The sequence below is a fragment of the Globicephala melas genome, chromosome 12 (assembly GCF_963455315.2).
Source record: "Globicephala melas chromosome 12, mGloMel1.2, whole genome shotgun sequence".
NCBI classification, from domain to species: domain Eukaryota; kingdom Metazoa; phylum Chordata; class Mammalia; order Artiodactyla; family Delphinidae; genus Globicephala; species Globicephala melas.
Genome location: NC_083325.1, coordinates 44,577,272 through 44,598,732, shown reverse-complemented (window position 1 = coordinate 44,598,732; position 21,461 = coordinate 44,577,272). Strand labels below are relative to the sequence as shown.

Here is a 21,461-nt window from a genome sequence, read left to right as displayed (position 1 = left end):
CTTTATTAACGAGGTTTCATTTTAAACAAGTCTCTGAGTACCGTTCCCTGGCAAAATGGTCTGAGTCTATGAATTTTGGCTGGTTTATGCAGCCATATAATGCTCTTTGTACGGTAGATGTGTTCCTGTAAAGCTCCAAGTAAACTAGATAATTGTAAAAGTGAATGATAAACTTTTCTAAAGGAAACTTTTCTAAAGGACTTTGTATGCGTGTGTGTTTTTCTTACGTTGTCAGCTCTCACGCTAGAACTTTTTCTGTGTGTTCTGGTGTTTGTGAGCAGAGAACTTTGAGTGTTTAGGTTAGACTCTTGAGCCTTTTTTTTTTTTTTTTTTTTTTTTTTGTGATATGTGGGCCTCTCACTGTTGTGGCCTCTCCCGTTGCGGAGCACAGGCTCCGGACGTGCAGGCTCAGCGGCCATGGCTCATGGGCCCAGCCGCTCCGTGGCATGTGGGATCTTCCCGGACCGGGGCACGAACCCGTGTCCCCTGCATCGGCAGGCGGACTCCCAACCACTGCGCCACCAGGGAAGCCCCGACTTGAGCCTTTTTATGGAACTGGGTCCGTGAACCTGAGTAACGGTCGGTTAGACAGATTTATTCATCACAGTGGTTCTAGATGTGGTTTCTTGCAGAGACTCCTCTTTATTGGCCATTTACACGTGCTGCAGGTTGCCTCGGTGGCAAACTGTAAGCGGGGTGTGACTCTCTTGCTTTCTGGCTACTGAAGAGTTGAGAGGATTGAGGCAGAACTCTCAGAGGTCCCTTCCTGGAAACTCTCAGACATAGTTTGGTCTCTCCAGAGTCCCTGAGCAGGATCTTTTTTGTTGTTTTTTCTTCTTTTTTAAGGTGGCACACCAGCAGTCCAGTGTATGCTTTTTCAAGTTTTTTTTTTCATCAGTGAAGTGGGAGGGTTTTTAAGCGTCTGCAGAACATTTGGGTTTGTGAATTCTGTCGAAGTAATTGTTGGCATATGTTTTTCCTCCTTGAGGAGGGTTGGCAAATGTTGTCACCTTTTTCTTTAATTTATTTGAGCCTTTAATTAATATTGGGTATTAACGAAGTGTGTGTTTCTGCACGTGTGTAGCGCCAGTGAAAATTCCATTTATTTTCTCTTTGTTGCTTTGTTCTCTAGTTTGGACAAAAAATAAATTATTTTCATGGGTAAAAACTAAATTAAAAAGGAAAACATACATTTTAATAAGTACGTAGAGAAGTACCTTATTAAATATAAGTTCGTGTTCGTTAGCAGCCTAGTCTAAAAATGTGACTGCCTTGAAATGGAAGGCAGAGAGCCCAGCAGATCTGTGGAACTTAAAAGGGTGTGTGTTCTGGGCTTTATGACTGATGGCGACGGTACCCCCGTGGCAGCTTGAATTGTCATTGCTCCTGTGGCCTCACCTTCCCATCCTCCATCCAGTCTCCCACCCTCTCAACCAGTCCATAAATAATTAACAAGCACTTAATGTTTCCAGGCACCTTGCTACGAGTTGAGAAATATAAACACAGTATGATGGGGACATGACCTTAAGAGCCTGTGTCCTACTGATGATTAGTAAATAGAAGTTTTGTAATTATGAAACAGCCTTACGATGATAAGTGATAGGGCAGAGGTATATAAGGAGGGAAGACATATGTGGGTCATCTAACTCAGACTAGGTGGTGGTAGTGGTGGTGGTGGAGGGATCAGGGGTGGCTTCTTGCATGAGGTGATACATCAGCTAGGATTTGTTGGAATAGGAGAGAGCTGTTCTAGGTAGTAGTTTTGGAGGTGAGACCGGAACATGACTTTTCCTTCAGGAGCTACAAGAGTTAAAGACAAGAATATTGAAACCAGGCTGGAGAGCTGGGCAGGCCCCTCATGAAGGCACTCATTTCTCTTCAAAGGGTTCTGGGCATTATTCTGAAGGCAATGGGGATTTATTGTTCTGAAGGCGTGGGCATTGGTGGATTTTAGTCATGGGAATAAAGTGATTAGAATTACATTTTAGAAAGGTCCCTCTGGTGGCAATGTAGGGTTGCGGATTAAAATGAGAGGTGAGGCACTGGAATAAGAAAGTATTGCTTGAGCTGATTTATGAGATTTTCAGGAGGTGCAGGCAACCTTGGGGCCTGAATATGGGAGGAGAGAGAGAAATGAAGGATGACCGCAAGGTTTCTAGCTGAGGTCAGTGGGAGAAATGAGAGTGCTGTTCAGTGAGGGAGTGACAGAGGGAAAACAAGGTTTGGAGGGAGGAATTAGGAGTTTAGTTGTAGACACGGACTTGTTGATCCTTAGGAGACGCTGCCCTTAGCTGTCCAGGGAGTGGTTGTCAGCATAGGGTAGTGGGTAACATCATCCAGGCAGACGGAAGAGGGCAGTGGAAGGAAGCCTGGAGATAAACTATAAAGAACAAAACCCTGTGTGTTGATCTAATAGCCATGTGACAGGGAAAACAGATACGGTACCTTGGAAAATAAACAGATCAAGTGTTTTCCCTCTGGACTTGGCCAGGTGTTGACTTTCAGAATTTTAGTCAATGAAGAGAACTGTCAATAATAACTCCTAAAGCTGGGAGCGGTGAAGCTCCAGTTTTTTTCCCAATGGTTATGACCTTGTGGTAGCATGTGCCAGAGCTGGAGGAACCTCTTTGCCTCTTTGGGTCTATGATAATAGCTTCCTCATCTATTTCTGTCTTTGTCTGTCAGTTTGAATAAATAAAATTGTCTTCTTAATGAAGCAGAAAATGATAAAGCTTTTGGAATGTCTTTGTTATTTTTGGAGAATTACAGTTCATAGGAATTAGAGAGGGCAGAGGATTAGAGAAGAGTAATTTGTGGAGGGGGCTTGGCTTTTTTACGTACTCCTTATTTTTATACGCGCGTGTGCGCGCGCGCACACACACACACACACACACACACAGTTAGGATAGAGAAGAGCAGGGAAGCAGTTTTAATCATCTTCCCAATGTCTGGCCACAGAAGACATGAGTATTATTCATATCACATCTGGGATATTAGTGATTTGTATTCACTCAAGGATTATTTAATGGGTTCCTGCCCTGGTGATCAAGTCAGAATTCGGGCCGCACCGAGCCAGCTGGGACAGTGAGAGCCCTTCTCTGGAGCGGAGATTGTCTTACCTCCCACCACCCTTACGCAGTTCTCTCAAGCTTTCCTAATGGCAGCCGCACCACCAGGCCCAGTTCCAAGATGGCCAGCCCTCCTCTCTTGTCTCCTCCTAATCTTCCCACAGCCATCGAAGTACAGATTGCTTCACTGGCCTTTGGGACACATGGCTGATAGCTAGCACCTTGGGAAAATCTAGCCCTTTATAGATAACCGCCTGGGGACACCTGTAGGTGCGATGTAAGCTGCCCCCGCAGCTGGCACCATCCTTTGTTGAGGTGGGTTAGGGGATAATGATGGTAGTAGCTTGCTGGGCTTTCTGGGATCCCTGTGCTATGGCCACGCTCTCGTCCATGCTCTTGCCTTGACTCCGACCGTTCCTTCACCTTCAGGTTCCTGCGTTGTTGCCGCTGAATATCTGGAAGCACCGTTCCACTATGGCCCTGGTGGGGATGTGGGATTTTTTTGCTTTGACATATCCCTGAAAATTAAAAAAATATATATATTCTATCATTATGCAAACTCTACTGTTTGGTGAGGATATTGCCTTAGGACAGAGAACGTTGCAGACAAAAATGCCCCTGATATCCAAGTTCTTAGATGCTCGAGTGAAACAGTCGAATAAAAAGAGTAACTTGTAGTCGGTATTTCTTTTTTTTTTTTTTTTTTTTTTGCGGTACGCGGGCCTCTCACTGTTGTGGACTCTCCCGTTGCGGAGCACAGGCTCCGGACGCGCAGGCTCAGTGGCCATGGCTCACGGGCCCAGCCGCTCCGCGGCATATGGGATCTTCCCAGACCAGGGCACGAACCCGCGTCCCCTGCATCGACAGGCGGACTCCCAAGCACTGCACCACCAGGGAAGCCCCTCGGTATTTCTTTTGTATACAGACTCGTAGGAACTTTTGCTCCCCAGTCACCCCTTTGTTTTGAGGAACGATGGCGTTATTAAAGAAGAATACTTAGGAAACATGTGCTGACATTCTCTGAATGACTTATCTTAAACTTAAATCAAGGACTCAATGTCTGCTTGTCGAGAAATTTTTGGATAAGTCAGTGGTAGGGAGAGATTCATGGGATGTAGTTGGGCTGACTCTGGAGTCGGGTGACGGGAGCTGGAGCACAGGTTGGTTGCTGCGCTGGTGGCCTCGGTGTGGCTTGTTCTCATTGGTCAGCAGGTGGCACCAAATAGCCAGGACGAATCTGGAGAGAGGTATGTGGTGTTTCGATTTCACCTTGGGTTGGGTTAAACATTTTGGAGTTAATAGCACTCTCACGTTTTTTTCCCCCTAGAGATGGCATCCTCCAAGGCTGAATTTTGTAGAAGTCTTTGGTTTTAATAGAGTCATAAAACGTAACCATCTCCAAGGTCAAATGGTACATAACAATATTGATTTTCTTTTTTTTGGAGGGGTTATGACTGAATGCTAAAAGCCAACTGTAAGATCCTTCTGTAGAATATATTTACTGGCTTAGGTGTCTGAACTTTTTCGTGTTTTTATGAAATCTTTTCAGTATGTTGCTAATGGAGGTGTTAAAATTGATCTACTGATAAATTTATATATATATATTTTTTGATAAATTTATATTTTTGACCTTGATAATGTCTGCCTGATGGGAATCCAGGATTTTACTCCCATCCGAGATGTTTCTGTTTGAGCAGAGGTGGGTGACTCTGAGTTACAGATGGTGATTCAGTTGTGAGGGGGACACGGAGGATGTGTTGGGGATATTCTTGGATATCTTGTGAGAAAACAGCTAATGACAAAAGAGGGGGCAGGTCTGTGCTTTTGCCCCCAATTACTACACTACTTGAGGCGCAGTTCATTTGTTTCAGCTTAATTTATTGTCCACGGACCCCTGGTTGCGTGTGCCTCGTGTGGTTCTGTGCTAGAACTTGAGAAAAAGCTGCCTTTTGAAGCACAATAAGAGGAATGTTTCTTTTCTGCGTATGTGGCTTTGTTTATTTTCTTTGTTTGGTGCCATGTGTGGGGAAAAATGTGAGCTCGAGTGGTCCATTTGTGGTTGCCGGGTGGTGTCTGGTTTGATTCGTGCATGAGCTCCAGTGATTAGGCTTGCTAACTCTGGTCTGTGCGTGCATTCTTGGGGCACGCTGAATGAGGTTTCCATGAAACGAGCATCCAGGTACAAAATCTTATAATTAATTTTTGAGTCTTAATATGGGGCCTGGGGGAAGGGATGGGAGGGGGAGATGACAAACATCTTTTCCCTTGGGATATCTTCCTAAAACTAAGTGGGGGGGTGCATCTTTCTTCCTCCCTCTCTTTTTAATTTACTTAGATAGGCTTGTATATAAAATGTGCAGGAAGTTAACCACACCCGTAGGAATTAAGCACATATCCTTGCCTCCTAGAATCTGTTTTTCACACAGCACCAGGATTGATCTTTTAAAAACATACATCCAGTGATGTCAGTTATTAGGTTAAAATCCTGCCCTGGCTTCCCTCACAAACAGCCCTTTGTGGACTGGCTCCACCTACCTTCCCAACCTCATCCCCTTGTATCTCTCCCTGCCTACCAGACTTGGGCCACACTGAGCTCTTCATTCCTCCAACAAGCCCTGCTGTTCTCACCTTAGGGCCTTTACTCCTTTGCCTGGAATGTCATTCCTCTTGATCTGGGTGTGACAAGACCATTGAGAGCTCAGTTTAAATACCGACTCAGACTTTCCCTGACCACCAGCTCTAAAAGAGCCATTCATTCCTTTTCTCTCTTTTACTTTTAAATTAAGATATAACAGACACATAATACTTTGTAAGTTTTAAGGTGTAAGGTATGTTGATTTGATATGTTTATATATTGCAGTATGATTACCACTGTAGCATTAGCTAACACCTCTATCATTTCACATAATTATCATTTCTTTTTGTGGTGAGGATGATTAAGTCTAGTCTCTTAGCAGCTTTGAAGTTTATAAGACAGTATGACTGATTACTCACTCTGTGTCACATCACTCCAGTTTCATTTTATTTTCTTTTCAACTATCTTGTCTTGTCTTTTGTGCTTTTTTGGTCCAGCTCTTCCTAGTAGGATGTAAGCTTCACTAGAGCCAGGTCCTTATCTTGTTTACCGTTAACCCAGCATCTGGAACAGTGCTGAGCATGTACTAGGTCCCCGGAACATTTTGGTTCCATGAATGAATAATAGCTGTATTGAGGGGAGAAGCTATATATTTAAAGCTAAATGTATCTCTCTTAATTCTCTGAGGGCACTGTGATAAAGATGGCAGTGGGCCAAACGTTGAGGCTGAAGTTCTTGTTTCCCATTTATCCCTGTAAAACATTGTGGCCCTGGTGGGTCCCTGAGACGTGGGTATTGGGGTGGGTAGTAGAATTTGTAATAACACAGTCATATACATAATTTCAGTCATTATTCAGTCATTTTTTGGTATCTGTTAAACACTAGTACTGTCCTTGCTGCTGTATATTTACTATGTCATTTAATCTTAGGCATCAGTTTTCTAATATGTAAATGATATGTTTAGATAAAATGATCTGTTAGTTCTCTTATATCACATTATATGAATTTCTAGGAGAAGCTAAGAGATTATAGTTTATGGTGACACACAATAGAAACAGATGAGTTCGTTCAGAATACCTACCCAAGGTAGGTATTCATCCAGCTCTAATAAAACTTTAAAATTGCAAAGTCTAAACTTTAGAAAGGAGGAAGAAACCCACCCTTTGTTGGGTATCTGTCATCTCATTCAGTCTTCTCAACAACTTGTAGAGTATCTTCCCTCCTTCACGTCTGCGGAAACGGAGGCTCAGAGGTGTTACGTGCCTTGGCCAAGGTCACACACATGTTACGAGGCAGTGCTGCAGTTCCCAACCAGCTTCGGTTGACTCCAGAGACCTGCTCTCAGCACGTAGGAGTTGTGTTACCTTCTGCTCACCTTTCCCCAGTAGGTTTTGTGGGGATCGACAGCTTAGACTCCTGACTAGGGTTTCCCTTCTGTTTCTCACAGACCTCTGAGAAGGAGCTGATGTGGAGAAGCAGCTGAGGCGGTCCAGGATGACGACCACAGTAGCCACAGACTACGACAACATCGAGATCCAACAGCAGTACAGCGATGTCAACAACCGCTGGGACGTGGACGACTGGGACAACGAGAACAGCTCCGCGCGGCTCTTTGAGCGGTCCCGCATCAAGGCTCTGGCAGGTAGGGTGCCCTTATGTCCTGTCACAGAGGCCTGGGATGCCTTACAGGTCCCTTTGAAATCATCCACCCTGTCCCCCTCTCAAGATCAGCTCAGCTCTACTTGAACACGTCCCACCAGAGCAAGCCGACTGTTTCATAAGGTGGCCAGTTTCCTATCTGGGGGACTGTCAGTCCCACAGCCCAAGTGATTCAGAGCCCAGGGTGGTTTTTATAGCCGTTCAGAAAGAGATGCCCTAGGCTTGTCAGAAATCTTTTATTTTTAACACATCTTACATTTCAGTATATTGAAGTATACTATACCTTAAACACAAAAATACAGTTTGACCCTGGAACAACATGGGGGTTAGGGACACCAACCTGCTGCACGGTCGAAAATCCATGTATTTGACTCCCCCAGAACTTAGCTACTAATAGCCCACTGTTGACCTGAAGCCTTATCCATAACATAAACAGTCGATTAACACATAATTTGTAAGTTATATATATGATATACTGTATTCTTACTGTAAAGTAAGCTGGAGAAAAGAAAACGTTATTAAGAAAATCATAAGGAAGGGAAAATACATTTACTCTACATCTGTATATTTATTGAAAATAAATGTGTCAATGTAAGTGTAAGTGTACCTGCACAGTTCAAACGCTTGTTTTTCAAGGGTCAACTGTATACAAATTAACCTGTTTACTTAGGGCCTGTGATATATAAATTAACTTGACCTGTTACAGTACTTGCTTTGAGTGACCAAGGTTAGTTAGTATCACGTGCAAAGGTTTTGGATCTGAAAAGCAATAGCTTAATCTGGTGAAGGCACATTTAATGCTATAACAGGTAAGTCTGCCATTGATAAAGTTAACAGGCACACATCCCTTACTTCATGATTTCTCACTCCTTTGTTGCTGTTGAATACTTAGGGCACACTTTTACCAGGGCCCTAGATGGGGTGGAATTGCCCTGAAAATCAGGAAGGGGGTTCAGTCACAATGAAAACTCAGCAGTATTGAATATGTGTAAACCAAGGGGCCAATGTGGAGTTTATTCAAAATCTTGCCTCTGTACTTTGAGACCCCAAATAAAATGATTTCCAAATGAGAAAAGTGGGTTTATGTATTTTTTCCTAATATCTTTAATTATGACAAGTAAACAAAAGTCATGACTTAAACAAGTGAGTTTCCTGTTAATTGTGAAGATAGCTGACTTTTTTATTACCTTTACAGTGTAATCTGTTTATGAGGCATGTGTCGTTTGGAGTTCTCTTGATTGTAAGCAAAAGGAAACCTAGCCCAAAGTGGTTTAAATGACAAAGAGACATGACAGAGAATAGTAGACAAATTTAGCATTTAAGCCAGATTTGCTCCTGGGCTTAGATGGTATGACCAGGATCCAGTTTCTTTCCACTTTTTGGCTTTCCTTGCTGGTGTGGACTTCATTCTCAGGTAGGCTCTTGGGTCCCTGGAGTCCCAGGATGGCTGCCCTGGGTCCCAGATCTGTTTGTAAGGACATCCAGTAGAAAAGAGCACCTCTGCTTGCCCAGTACTGTACTTCCACTATGGCCGTGGAATCAGTCTCACTGGCTTGACTGTGCTTGGGTCACGTGCCTCTCTCAGAACCTCTCTCCACTGGAGTCAGAAGAGGATATGCTGATTGACATCAGCTAATCGGAATGCATCTTGGGGTGCAGGGAATTGCAGGGTTGGGAGTGGCGAGGGGTCAGTCCCACCCAAACAGCTTGGCTAGAAACTTTAGAATACAACAGGAAGGAGGAAGAGGGAAATGGATGTTGAGGGTGCAGGCAACTAAATGCTATGGAAAAATTGTTCAGCTGCCTTAGGATAATTTGTTTGTTGAGTGGTGGTGATTTGTAGGTCTTTCTTGAGCTTGCCTGATTCGAGGGCATAAATGATTAACCAGATAGTCACTCTAGAATTAGAGCTTTAGTTTCTAGCTTATTCATTAACATGGAACCTTATGGAAACCATGATCTTGTCTCGTGCTAGTGGATCGATTTGTACTTTAATGCCTTACCTCATTTTCTTGAGGTTTCATTGGAGCTGTTAGACCAGTATGATATTAGTGGCCAGTTATCTTTGATCATGAGTCATTTACTTTCTGGTTCCAGACTACCAGGTACAGTTGACCCTTAAACAACGGGGGTTTGAACTGTGTGGAGGATTGGTGTCCCTCACCCCTGTGTTGTTCAAGGGTCAGCTGTAGTATCGCCCTTTTAAGAATTTTACTCGCAAACTGCAGAGCAGTTCCTTGCTTTGTTCTTTTCTTTAGTTCCAGAGGAGATCCCCAGCTGTCCTTAGGATTAATCAGTTGTCCCTACACTTCCTAAGATGTCTTTCCCTCTGTGTTATCCAGGTCCTTGAACAAATGCTAATAATAGTAAGCATACTTACAGTGTGTCAGGCACTGTTTTAAATGCATTGCATATATTAACAGTTAATCCCATAACAACTATGAGAGAGATTGTTATCTACAATGTATAGATGAGGCAGCTGAGGCACAAAGAGATTAAGTAGCTTGCCCAAGGTCACACCACTGATAAGTGACTGAAGGCAGACTGACTCCAAAGTGTATATGCTACTATTTTTTTGCTATTCAGTAAAATGCAAAACGGTTCAAAGCTCACTGGTGTAGAGAATTGATGATGGGTAATGCAGACATGTTAAAAAGATCTTCAGAAGGCTCAGAAATGCATCCTGTGGCTTGAGGAAGCCGTGAGTAACCACGAGAAGTTACTGAAAAGAAAACATGCCGCCTCCAGGATAAATAATGTGGGGTGGGGGGAAGAAAAGAAAAACAAAAAAAGAATTGCTTTTAGTGAATCCAGAAGATACCAGGAAAACCACCTGTTCATGGAAGAAATTATCTTGCTTTATTATCTGACTTCCCAGCTCTGTGGGACAGAAAAGTCTCTGAGCTCTCTAAGAAGCCTTATAAGCTGATAGCGGGAGTAACAGATCAGACCAGCACCATCTAGAACTGTGGTTTTAGAATTTGAGTGGTCTTCAGAATCACAGCACAGATTGTGGGCCCACCACCAGAGTTTCTGATTCAGTTAAGTCCGAGATGGTACTTGATAATTTACGTTTCTGACAGGTTCCCAGGTGATGCTGATGTGGCTGGTCTGGGGAATCCCATTTTGAGACTGGTGTAGAGTATCGATGGTCATCTGGTCTACTTCCTTGGGTGTCTGAGGCCATTTCATCTAGAAACAAAACAAATGAACAAACAAACCGAAACCAAACTCACAGATACAGAGATCTTATTAGTGGTTACCACAGGGAAAGTGGGGTGGGTATGGGTGAAAGAGGTGAAGGGGGGTCGACTGCATGGTGAATGGATGGTAAGTAGAATTGTGCTGGTGATCACTTCATAGTGTATACAGATGAGGAATTCTATTGCTGTAAACCTGAAACTTACATATTAAAGAAACCCTTTAATCTTTTAAAGAAAGGTAAAAGCTAAACATTTTCTTTTTACAAGTGATGGGTGTTTATGGTTTAGGGTTATATTTTGTGGAATCAACACAAATTAGGGGAAGTAGGAAAAGTAGTCTTTTTAAAAGTGCAACATTTAGCTTGAAAATATTGATAAAGTAATTAAAATTAATATCTTTATATCAACACTCATAAATAGTGAATTTAAAAAATTAGGAGGCTATGTACCAAAATATTCCATGTTTCTTTCTGAGTAACTTATTTCTTATTTGTATTTGAACTTTTTCCTGAAATAAATATGAACAGTTTTGTAATTAAGGAAAAAAACAACATAAAAACATCTTAACATCTAATATCACATTCAAAAGTTTTGATTAATTTTTCTCCCAAAATAATGGCATAGAGAAGTAGTAGGAGAAAGCCTGTGTATGAATGAACATTTAAAAAAATGACAGAAATTAAAAACAAGATTACTTTGGGAGTTGTCACTTATCAGCATTTATGAGATAAAATTTTGCAGGAGAGCCTTTCTGCTAAGGTACTGACATGGGAAAAGAAATTGACCTTGAGATTATGTGGTTATGGGGAATTAAGAACAGCTGAGAAACATAGGAAAATGAGGTGAAAGCACCTAATTGTTTCTTTTACATTACATGGATAGAGTAAATAACACATATTAGTGGCTGTATGTGTAAGCCAGATTCCTTTTAAACGTAAGTATTTATTTGAGTGACCAAGAATTTTGGTGGAGCATTTAATCAGCTAAAGCAGTGATGTACTTTAAATGTCCAGATCAGTGCTGTCTGAAAGAAATATAATACTACACATGTGATTTTAAATGTTCTAAGTAAGATATTTCACTTAATCAGACAATCCAAAATATTGTATCAACATGTAATCAGTGTAAAAAACTTATTATAAATGAGATACTGTACATTTTTTATACTAAGTCTTCGAAATCCAGTATATATTTTATTTCCCATGTTTCACATGGTCACTTGGCCAGTGGCTGCGGGTTTGGACAGTGCATCTCTAGTGCCTTCACGTAGATGCTTTTATTGGTGAAAACTTTATAGATCCTGCTGAACAAATGTGGGCTTTAAAATCCCTACCACGAATTTGGTCTCGAGTATAGTTGTGAAGCCATGAGTAGTTGGCCACTTGGCTAAATGTGAATTTAAATTCTGATGAGGAATAACCCATCAATTGAATCATTATTATTATTATTATTATTTTGCGGTACGCGGGCCTCTCACTGTTGTGGCCTCTCCCGTTGCGGAGCGCAGGCTCCGGACGCGCAGGCTCAGTGGCCATGGCTCACGGGCCTAGCCGCTCTGCGGCATGTGGGATCCTCCCAGACTGGGGCACGAACCTGCGCTCCCTTCATTGGCAGGCGGACTCTCAACCACTGCGCCACCAGGGAAGCCCGAATCATTATTTTTAAAATAATCACTCTTTATATATGTGTGTGTGCCTTCCACTTCTAAACTTTTATTAAATGGATGCAAAGTAGCAACAAAGGTCCTCCACACTGCCGTTTCCGCTGAAAACTTTGGCGTTGTTCTTGAGCTCGAACACTATTTTTGGATGCAGAAGACTCAATAGCAGACTTGTGTAAACATGCATATTCCAGGTGTCCACGCTCCCTCCAAAAAATTGAGATTCACTTCAGTGGGAGGGAGCACAGTAATCTGCATTTTTAATGCATACAGTACTCTTTGAGAAACACTTTCCTGTGACATGGTCTAAAGTGTTCTCACTTAATATTCAAATCTTATTATCCTTGAGTATTCTCACCAAAGTGAAAATCAACTTTTCATCTCTCCTTTAAAATATTAGTCTGCCCTTTCCCTCCAGTAAGTAGGTCACAGTTATGTTTTGATATCTCAGCACCTAAGAAGGCTTAATGTTCTGCCTGAACTGAGTAGAGAGCTGTCTCGTGGCAGGAGGAACACATTCTTGCTGTAATCCCTGCCCTCATTATAGCCCCTGTCTGGGTGCGTCTTCCTGCAGGAGGTGATGGAGGTTCTCCCATCTAACCCCAGCCCCTAGAGTTGTTTGGGCCTTTTAATTTGTAGTCTCCAGGAGGGCAGAACATTTCTTGGGGGCCTAAATTAGCTCTCTAGTGCTAATTAAAATTAGTGGGGACTCTTCAAAAGTTATAGATAAAAAAATTCAGGCACAGGGTTTTCTCAGGAGGAAAAGACTTGGATTCCATACACTGAGAATTAAAGCAGAACTTGCCATCTACTTTCTGCCAGTTGACTGCAAATTTCAAGCTGTCATTAAGGTTATATACTTAAATTATTGACTTAATCCCCAAATAGACCTGTGCATATATGGTGGAAACTTATTTTAAAACTGTAAAAGCTGTTTTAGTTTACCTTTTTTGAGAGATGTCTTATTGTCTTTTCTACCTAAAATCATGAATTTTTAATTAGGTGGTTTAGATATTGGCTTCATATTTTTTAAGATCCCCTGTGCTACGGTGGTTTTACTTAGAAACTTCCCAGAATACGACTGTTAATTCACAATCAACCCCCCCTGCCAAGACTGAATACACAAATAGATGTAAAATATTTTACTTCCTTCTAGTGGAAGTAGGGTGCCACCTTGCTATTGAACATGCAAAGAGATCTATAAAACATGGTCTGGAATGATCTAATTAGGAAGATAAAACCTATTTACATGAAACACGAACTAAACTTGTATGCAAGTGCCAAGAAAGTAGTGCTGTAGTAATTTAGAGAAGGATTGATCGCAAGAGGGAAAAAACAAAGTCATTTTAAGAGGACGAGTCAAGTAATGTAAAGAACATTGGAACTTGGAGAGAGAGCGTGGAGCCTGAACCTTGGCGTGGCTGCTTCCGTTTCCACTGCAGCAAAACAGAGGAGGCCTTTCACTAAAACAGAAAGTGCTTTTGGCTTCTCAAGATGATACACCACCTTGAGCTTGGATTCGTTCCTTGAAAATTTTAAGCTAGAGCTTTTCTTATGTGCATACTCATCACCCTTTCAGATGGAACACTTTTATGCCCCAAGGGAAAGGCTTCTTGCATGATGGAGTGGATTTTTATAGTTAGGATTAACAGATTCAATAGCTACCCCATCTTTTTCCCCATCTACTCTTGAGGCTGTTTGCCTAAATTATGCATTATTTGGGATTATTTGTGAGAACAGGCATGGTCCCTAGTGCCACTAAATACACCACCCATTAGTTGTGAAATCTGAATCTGAAGGAGCATTTCATATCAAAGAGGTTCATGCAGGCTAGTGAAGAGAAGGTCTGTTTAGGTCATTACAAGTAGTCCTGGATTATACCCTCAATTTATTTTCTATATACATAAGGCTTCAGTAGTTTCCTGACTGTAGGACTGCAGGAATCTTTTCTTTCTTTTTTGGGTAGAGCTTCCTCAGAGTTCCCTCCCCTCTCTTTCTTCTTACTGCTGTAGATGACGCCCTCCTGACTTTTGAAATCAGCTTGGATTTCCGCTCCTGTGCCTTATATTCTTCAGACTTTCTTCTCATCTCAGCAATGGCTGAAACTCCATAGCAGCTGAGATGAATGATCCTGGCTGGGAGAAACAGCCTACTATTCCTCGCCTTCATCAAACCTCTTAACCACACACCATTCCTCTTCCTAACCCAGCCCCCATTCCTGCCCTTCAGTCTCTTTCAAGTTTCATTCCTTAGGTCAGAGAACTTCTCAATCCTCATCCCTTTACTCATCTCTTACTGCACCTTAGCCTTTGTCTTAACTTCTCACCCCACCAGAATATTTTCCTTAAGTCAGTCCCTGACTTTTGAGGAGCTCCAGTCACCATTTCTAGGGGAAAATCCCATATACTTTATGCTTGATTTGTGATTGAACTTAGGGAATGTGACCTGTCTTTTGTTGGAGACTGCCTAGGTAAGCAAAAGAGGAAGAATTCATGATTTTTCTCCTCTCTTCTACTTTTCCTGGCCCTCTCTGCATATGTGTACCCTCCACCCGCCGCCATCTGTCTGTCTTTTAAATATCAGCTTTCTTGAGATGTTATTTACATACCATAAAATTCACCCCTGAGAAGTGTACAATTCAGTGATTTTTAAGGTACTCACAGAGTTGTGCAACTATCACCACTAATCCCAGAACATTTTTATCACCCCCCAGAGAAGTCGCATACATATTAGCAGTCGCTTCCCGTTTTCACTCCTCCCCAGCTCCAGGCCGCCACTGATCTAGTTTCTGACTGTGGAGTTGTCTATTCTGGACATTTTATCTAAATGGAATCATACAACATGTGGCCGTTTGTGACTGGTTTCTTTTACTTAGCAAAACATTTTCAAGGTTCATCCGTGTTGTATAGCATGTTATCAGTACCTCTCTGATTTTTTCCCTCTGTTCTCTTATGTGAGTAATAGTGGTAGATTAGTGAGGAAGAACAGAAAAAATTCTATGAAAGTTACTGACAGGATAATACTATGATTTTAGCCGGCAGTTGCCTGGGAATAGATGGCAAATACCTCGTAGGCATCTGAAAGTACTGTAGAGTTAAGTACTTCTTCATTTACCTGGATGTGGTCATCAGATAAGCCTCCTGGCGGGTGTTCGGTCATCTCATATGGTCGTCTTTGTTCCATCTGTTAAATTCACTTCTACCGTTTAACTCTTTTGCCAGTTTTCTATCAAAGTGGACCTGTGAGCAGGTAAAGAAGAAAATATAAGAAGGTAAAAAGAAAATACATCATTTACATACAGGGCATTTATAAAGTCCTGTCCCCTTTAAAAACAATGTCCCACAATGAGAACAAGCTAAAAGTGTCATGAAGTAGGTTTTATATTAACAATGACAATTCATATAGCTAAGGTTTTTATTTAACCACCATCTGCGGCAGTAACATTCAATTTAATTTTCTAATTTGTAGAGAAAATTGATGCTGGGTAGATGTTAAATAGTTTCTTAAATTATGTTTTGATGTTTGACACCAAGTTGATTAAAGAAGATGACTTTGATTATTAAACTGCGTATTTGTCGGTAGTTTTGACACGATCACATAAATAGTAACCCAGTGGGAGGGTTCTGGGTAAGAAGGTAACAAGGTGGTTTGTGTCTGCTGATTGGCTTCTCTGGAAAGAATTCTGCATTCACAGTTATCTGGGGTTAGTCCTTTCTGGTTTTCAGGAACAGGGATTCACTTGAGTGTCTGAATAAAGATAGTGTGTGGTGGAGTGGGGGTGGGGAGGTTACTGCAAAGTTTCAGGTGCATGAACCCCAGGAATCCATTAGTGACGGAGGCTGCTGTAGGGCTGGAGGTGATCTTCATCTTTCAGGTAGGGCAGGTACCTCGTGGATGGGAGCCCCCTGCATAGTGCTGGTATCTGCTCATCATAACTCAGCTCACTGACGGCTTTGGTATGTTATGGTTCCAACTCTACCTCCTGCCCATCTTTCTTTTCTGACGTCACTGCTAAACGACTCAAAATTCTGGCCTTCTCTGGTTCAGATCTCTATGAGCTTGAGTATAGAGTTGGGGCTCTGATTGGCCCGGATAATTTTTTTTTTTTTTTTTTTTTTGTGGTACGCGGGCCTCTCACTGCTGTGGCCTCTCCCATTGCAGAGCACAGGCTCCGGACGTGCAGGCTCAGCGGCCATGGCTCACGGGCCCAGCCGCTCCGTGGCATGTGGGATCTTCCCGGACCGGGGCACGAACCCGCGTTCCCTGCATCGGCTGGCGGACTCTCAACCACTGTGCCACCAGGGAAGACCCCGGATAATATTTTTATACCAGGTCATGACCCACTGGTTACTTACGAATGATTACCTTTAAAAGAGAACATTGGTGAAGAGCAGGAAGTCACATGTCTAAAACATACTGGCTGCATTCATCCACGGATTAGAGGGGATTTGGCTGGCAGTCGGAGGCTGTGGTTGGCATTTCTAATGCAGAATTGTGGTGCGGTGGGGGAAGGTATTTTATATTAGGACTTTTGGGGAAAGATATTGGTATATCTTGTGTGATCAAGGGAAGAGCTAAGCAGCCAGTCTGAAGGAAAGGCAAAGTGCAGACAGGCCCTGGAACAACAGAAATTAAGGCTTTCCGTCTCTCAATCTCTTGATTTTAGCTTCTGTCTCTGCCCCTGCAGGTGGTCTTCCAGGTAGCAGGAGGTGTGGTTGCCATGTGCCCCTGGACTTTGCTATCCACCACTTGTCCCATTTTTCTAGTTCCAGTTGGAAACGTTGGGGCTGTTTGCTAAGGAGGATGTAATTTATGAGGCTTTGGTCACGGGGTGACTCCTGAACTGGTGCACTGTGGTGTAGGGTGTAGAGGCACGTAAGAACACAGTAGCTCTCCCTGGAACCGCATGGAGGTCCTCCTGGAAAAGGGAGTGGGTGTTGGGCAGATGGCAGTACATAACAGTAAATGTTCATGGCATGTTTTCAGATAGATAGATGTCCTTGATTCAGAGGGAACACTGTTTTATAAAAATGGCAAGATGACCATCACCACTGACTAATAGCTTCCTTAAAACAAAGCAACCAATAACCTTACAGCTTCCTTTAAGATCTTGGAAGAAGTAAACAAAGAGAAATGAACATTAGCGTGTCAGTCTTTAGAAAATGTCTTATTAGAATAAGCTGTTCAGTCTGTACCTAAGTTAATTTGTGAATTTGCTTGGTGATTTAGTGACTTGGAAACAGTCTATCCCATTCTTTCTTCTGGGGCCTCAAGGACCAGCACATTCTTAGAGTATGACAGGTGCCCAGTAATAGAATGTCATTCCAGATATTTTAGCAGTAGAGTGACGTAAGTACAGTATTAGCATGTTCCTCACCGACATGTAATCTATTTCGGGAAAATAGACTGTATGTATAAAACAGTCAGTGCATGCGACAGTATTACACAAAAGTGTTGTGACACTTCCCCCAAACCTGAATCTTGGTCTCTTCATTTTCTGGTTGTTAGAGATGTCCATTTTCCACAATTCTTATCTCTTCTAGAGTCTCATTAGGTAATTTTCAAGGGAAGTTTTAATCTCTTTCTTGCACACCTGTGAATTTTCAGAACCCTAAGGTAGTGACATAATTGGGTGATGGGCACATGTTACTGGGTGAGGCTGATAAAAATTTTGTCACATAGGTTTAAATTTCTGCAGACTCCTTTGATTTCTTGAACATGCATGTGAAATTGTTTTATCAGCCACATCATTGTGTCCGTAGGCATCATAAGGAAGGACTGAAGTCAGGGAGATGCTGGGCCATTTGCCAGGTCCCTGGACCCTCCCTGCCTTGCATGTTACCGTTTGGATCACCCTGTAAGTCTTCAGCAAACCCAAGCCCTCTCCACTGGCTCCAGCCTGAGCCTTATTGATTTTGTGTGTGTGCTCAAGGTGGATGTATCCATACTTTGTCTCTCTGGCTGACTGCTAAACTCCTCAAAGCCAGTGACAACGAGTAATGTTTTCTTTCGGCATTCCTCACATAAGTCAGAATGCGATTATGTACTTTTTTTTTTTTTTTTTTTTGCCTTATGCGGGCCTCTCACTGTTGTGGCCTCTCCCGTTGCGGAGCACAGGCTCCGGACGCGCAGGCTCAGCGGCCATGGCTCACGGGTCCAGCCGCTCCGCGGCATGTGGGATCTTCCCGGACCGGGGCACGAACCCGTGTCCCCTGCATCGGCAGGCGGACTCCCAACCACTGCACCACCAGGGAAGCCCCGATTATGTACTTTTATTTGTCAGACTGAAGAACTGATTCATGATCAGAACTACTAAGTATCACTTCATTTGGGGAAAATTTCTCCCTAATTTCTGTAATACCATTGAAAAATTAGTTCTACATATTTAAGAATTTTACATTAAAATATATTATAAAATAATGCCTTGCATTGTATATTGTATGTTACAACGCATGCATTGTTAAAAAAAAAGAAAGAAAGAAAAGTCCAAACACTACGGAAGTAGACAGTAAATGTTTCCCCTTCCCCAAACCTGTCTCCATCCCTAAAGATAATTCCTTTTAAAAGTTTGATGTATATCTTTTGGGATATTTTCCATGTAAAATTATTATAAACAGTAGCAGGACCAGTTGATTGTTAGAATCTGGAGTTTAGTCTTTTCCCCACCAAAGAGGGGACTGTCTTAGATTTTCGTTCTTGGCAGGAGCCGATCTCCGTACTGCATTGTCACCTGAAGAGAGGCTTTTGGAAGTTTGGGGCATTGTTTGGAAGCTGGTACAAACCATTCTACAGTGGATCAGACATCCTTCCACGATGCTCTCAGGGTGGCACCTGCCCCCTTTTGTGCTGCACACGTCTGCCCCTAGGGTTTTATTGCTTTTTGGCCAGAAGAGCTAAAGCTAAAGATTTCTTGATTTGTCTTCTCCTCTTTCATGTCACTGCAGTGTTTCTGGACCTCTTCTCTCGTTGTCTCTTTGCCTTCCATGTTTCTGGGATACTAGAGGTGCTCAATGGGGGCGGGCATCTCTAAAGAGGCAGTCACTCCTGGGTGGGCCTACAGTTTGCCTGTGTTCTCCTATGTGTCACATTAGCCTCAAGTGGGTGCCGGAAGTTGGAGTTTGATAATTTAAGGGTTCATCACAAATTTGTAAATGCTGGCCACAGTTTTCCTCCTGGAATACCATATTGTGACTTTAAGGACATAGGGAATTTGGCGAATATGGTGGCCACACACGACAGAGAAGGAATTGCTATCATTGTAGTACATGGTTCCTAGAATATTTCCATTTTGCTTCAACAGCCAAATCTGTTTCCCTCATCTGTCCCCTAGACTAGGCTCCAAGTGGACTCGAGTGCTGTTGTCATGATGGTTGTTTTCACTGATGTATAATTTAAGCCTTTTCTTCTGTGGCTAACAACAACAGAAACAATCTAGTAACTTTCTGAATCCATGGGGCTAGCGGCCTGTCATTTATCCAGCTTGGACCCGTGGTCAGTTTTTACCTTTTCTCTAGCCAGGATGTGGGTTTGACAGTTCCATGGATTGATAGTCCTGAAGCTGTGTTATATACTGATGTTGGAGAAATAAGTTTACAGACCACATCTTTTAGCCCTTTGTGTGTCTCTACTGTGAAAATACAAAGTTTTGTACCTGGAACTGGTCGTCCTGCAGAGGATCAGTGTGTACCTCTTGCTTTTGCCCTGAGCCCCTAAACGCACCGTCCGTGGAGCTGTCTCCATGCATTTGAGGGAAGGCTGGTATTAGTAGGGATGCTTGTAAATAATGGAGAGGTATTTAAGACTGCCTTGAGAATTATGGGATGGAGAGGAGGCAAGGCTGGAGAAGGCACTTGATACTAATTTGAAACCCAAAACCCCTGACACTGAATTAACAGGTGTGCTTGTGCTTTCTTTGTGCATTTAATCAGCTGTAATCTTCAGGTGTGCCCACATGTAGGTTTTTCCTTTTTCTTTTTGATTCCCTCACATTCAGGGAGCCATTTTAATTGGCACACCCAACACCGTTATTATCTGAACTGAATTTTGTCATGAAGGATGAAGTTTTCTATGTTTTTTAAACTGAATGGAGGACTTTAGAGTAATCACGTTGATCTAATCTATAACTGACTTAAGATTTTGAAAGAAAGAAATTTGAGCAAAATATCAGTAAGAAATATAGTTTACATGGCAATCTAGTACACACATAAATTTATGTCCAGATCTTCATTGACTTACGATAAGGTTATGTCCTGATAAACCCATCAGCAAGTTGAAAATGTCGTAAGTCCAAAAAAAATGCATTTAATACACCTAACCTACTGAACACCATAGCTTAGCCTTGCCTACCTTAAACGTGCTCAGAACACTTACATTAGCCTGAATCTAACAAAGCCTATTTTATAATGAAGTGTTGTCCATCTCATGTAATGTATTGTTTATGCTGTACTAAAAGTGAAAATGAGAATGGTTCCAAGTGTATTGGTTATTCACCCCTGTGACTGCCTGGTTGACTAGAGCTGCTGCCCAGCATCACGAGACAGTACCATACAGCATATTGCTAGCCCAGGAAAAGATCAAAATTCACAATTCCAAGTATGGTTTCTACTGAACATGTATTGCTTTTGCAAAATCGAGTTGAACCATCGTAAGGAACTGTCTGTATGTGGGTATGTGTGTGTGTGTGTGTGCACCCACATTTCAATTTCACAAAGTAGTGTTTACGTGTATTTCATGAGATGCTCTGATATTTTTCGTTCTATTTTTTTAAAATGCTAGTATTGATCCGCTAATTAGAGTTTATAACCAACAGTGTTGGAAAACCCTGTGATAACAGGTCCATTTGAAAGAACATCTAAGTGGTCTCTCTGTTTTTAAGCTTTATGAATCATGATTATTAGAGTGATTATTTGATTTTTTTTCATTCATTTATTAGTGAGTGAATGAATAAATGAAATCTTTATTGAGCACCTACTATGTACCAGGCACTGTGGTTAACATTAGAAATGCAGTTGACCCTTGAACAATGTGGGGGTTAGTGATGCCGACCCTCTGTGTCAGTGAGAAATCCGAGTACTGTATAACTTGGCAGTTAGCCCTCTGTATCATGGTTCCTCTGTATGTGTGGTTTTGCATCTGCTGGATTCAACCAACCGTGGATCATGTAACACTGTAGTGTAGTATCTACTGTTGAAAAAAATACACATAAAAGTGGACCTGCACAGTTCAAACCGACGTTGTTCAAGGGTCAACTGTATAGAGATAGGTTATGAAGTGAAAACAAGCTTGTGGCCAGCAGA

At 42.2% G+C, this 21,461-nt stretch overlaps 1 protein-coding gene across 2 annotated transcripts in view; it reads left to right on the top strand.

Annotated features, from left to right (window-relative positions):
• SPTBN1 (spectrin beta, non-erythrocytic 1) overlaps positions 1 to 21,461 on the top strand; it is a 196,467-nt gene that overhangs the window by 47,111 nt on the left and 127,895 nt on the right. For both annotated transcript variants that reach the window (XM_030877218.3, XM_030877220.2), the window contains exon 2: positions 7,091 to 7,285. In XM_030877218.3, coding sequence (XP_030733078.1) covers positions 7,138 to 7,285 — 148 coding nt within the window. In that variant the 5' untranslated portion in view covers positions 7,091 to 7,137. The remainder of the gene's footprint in view (positions 1 to 7,090; positions 7,286 to 21,461) is intronic.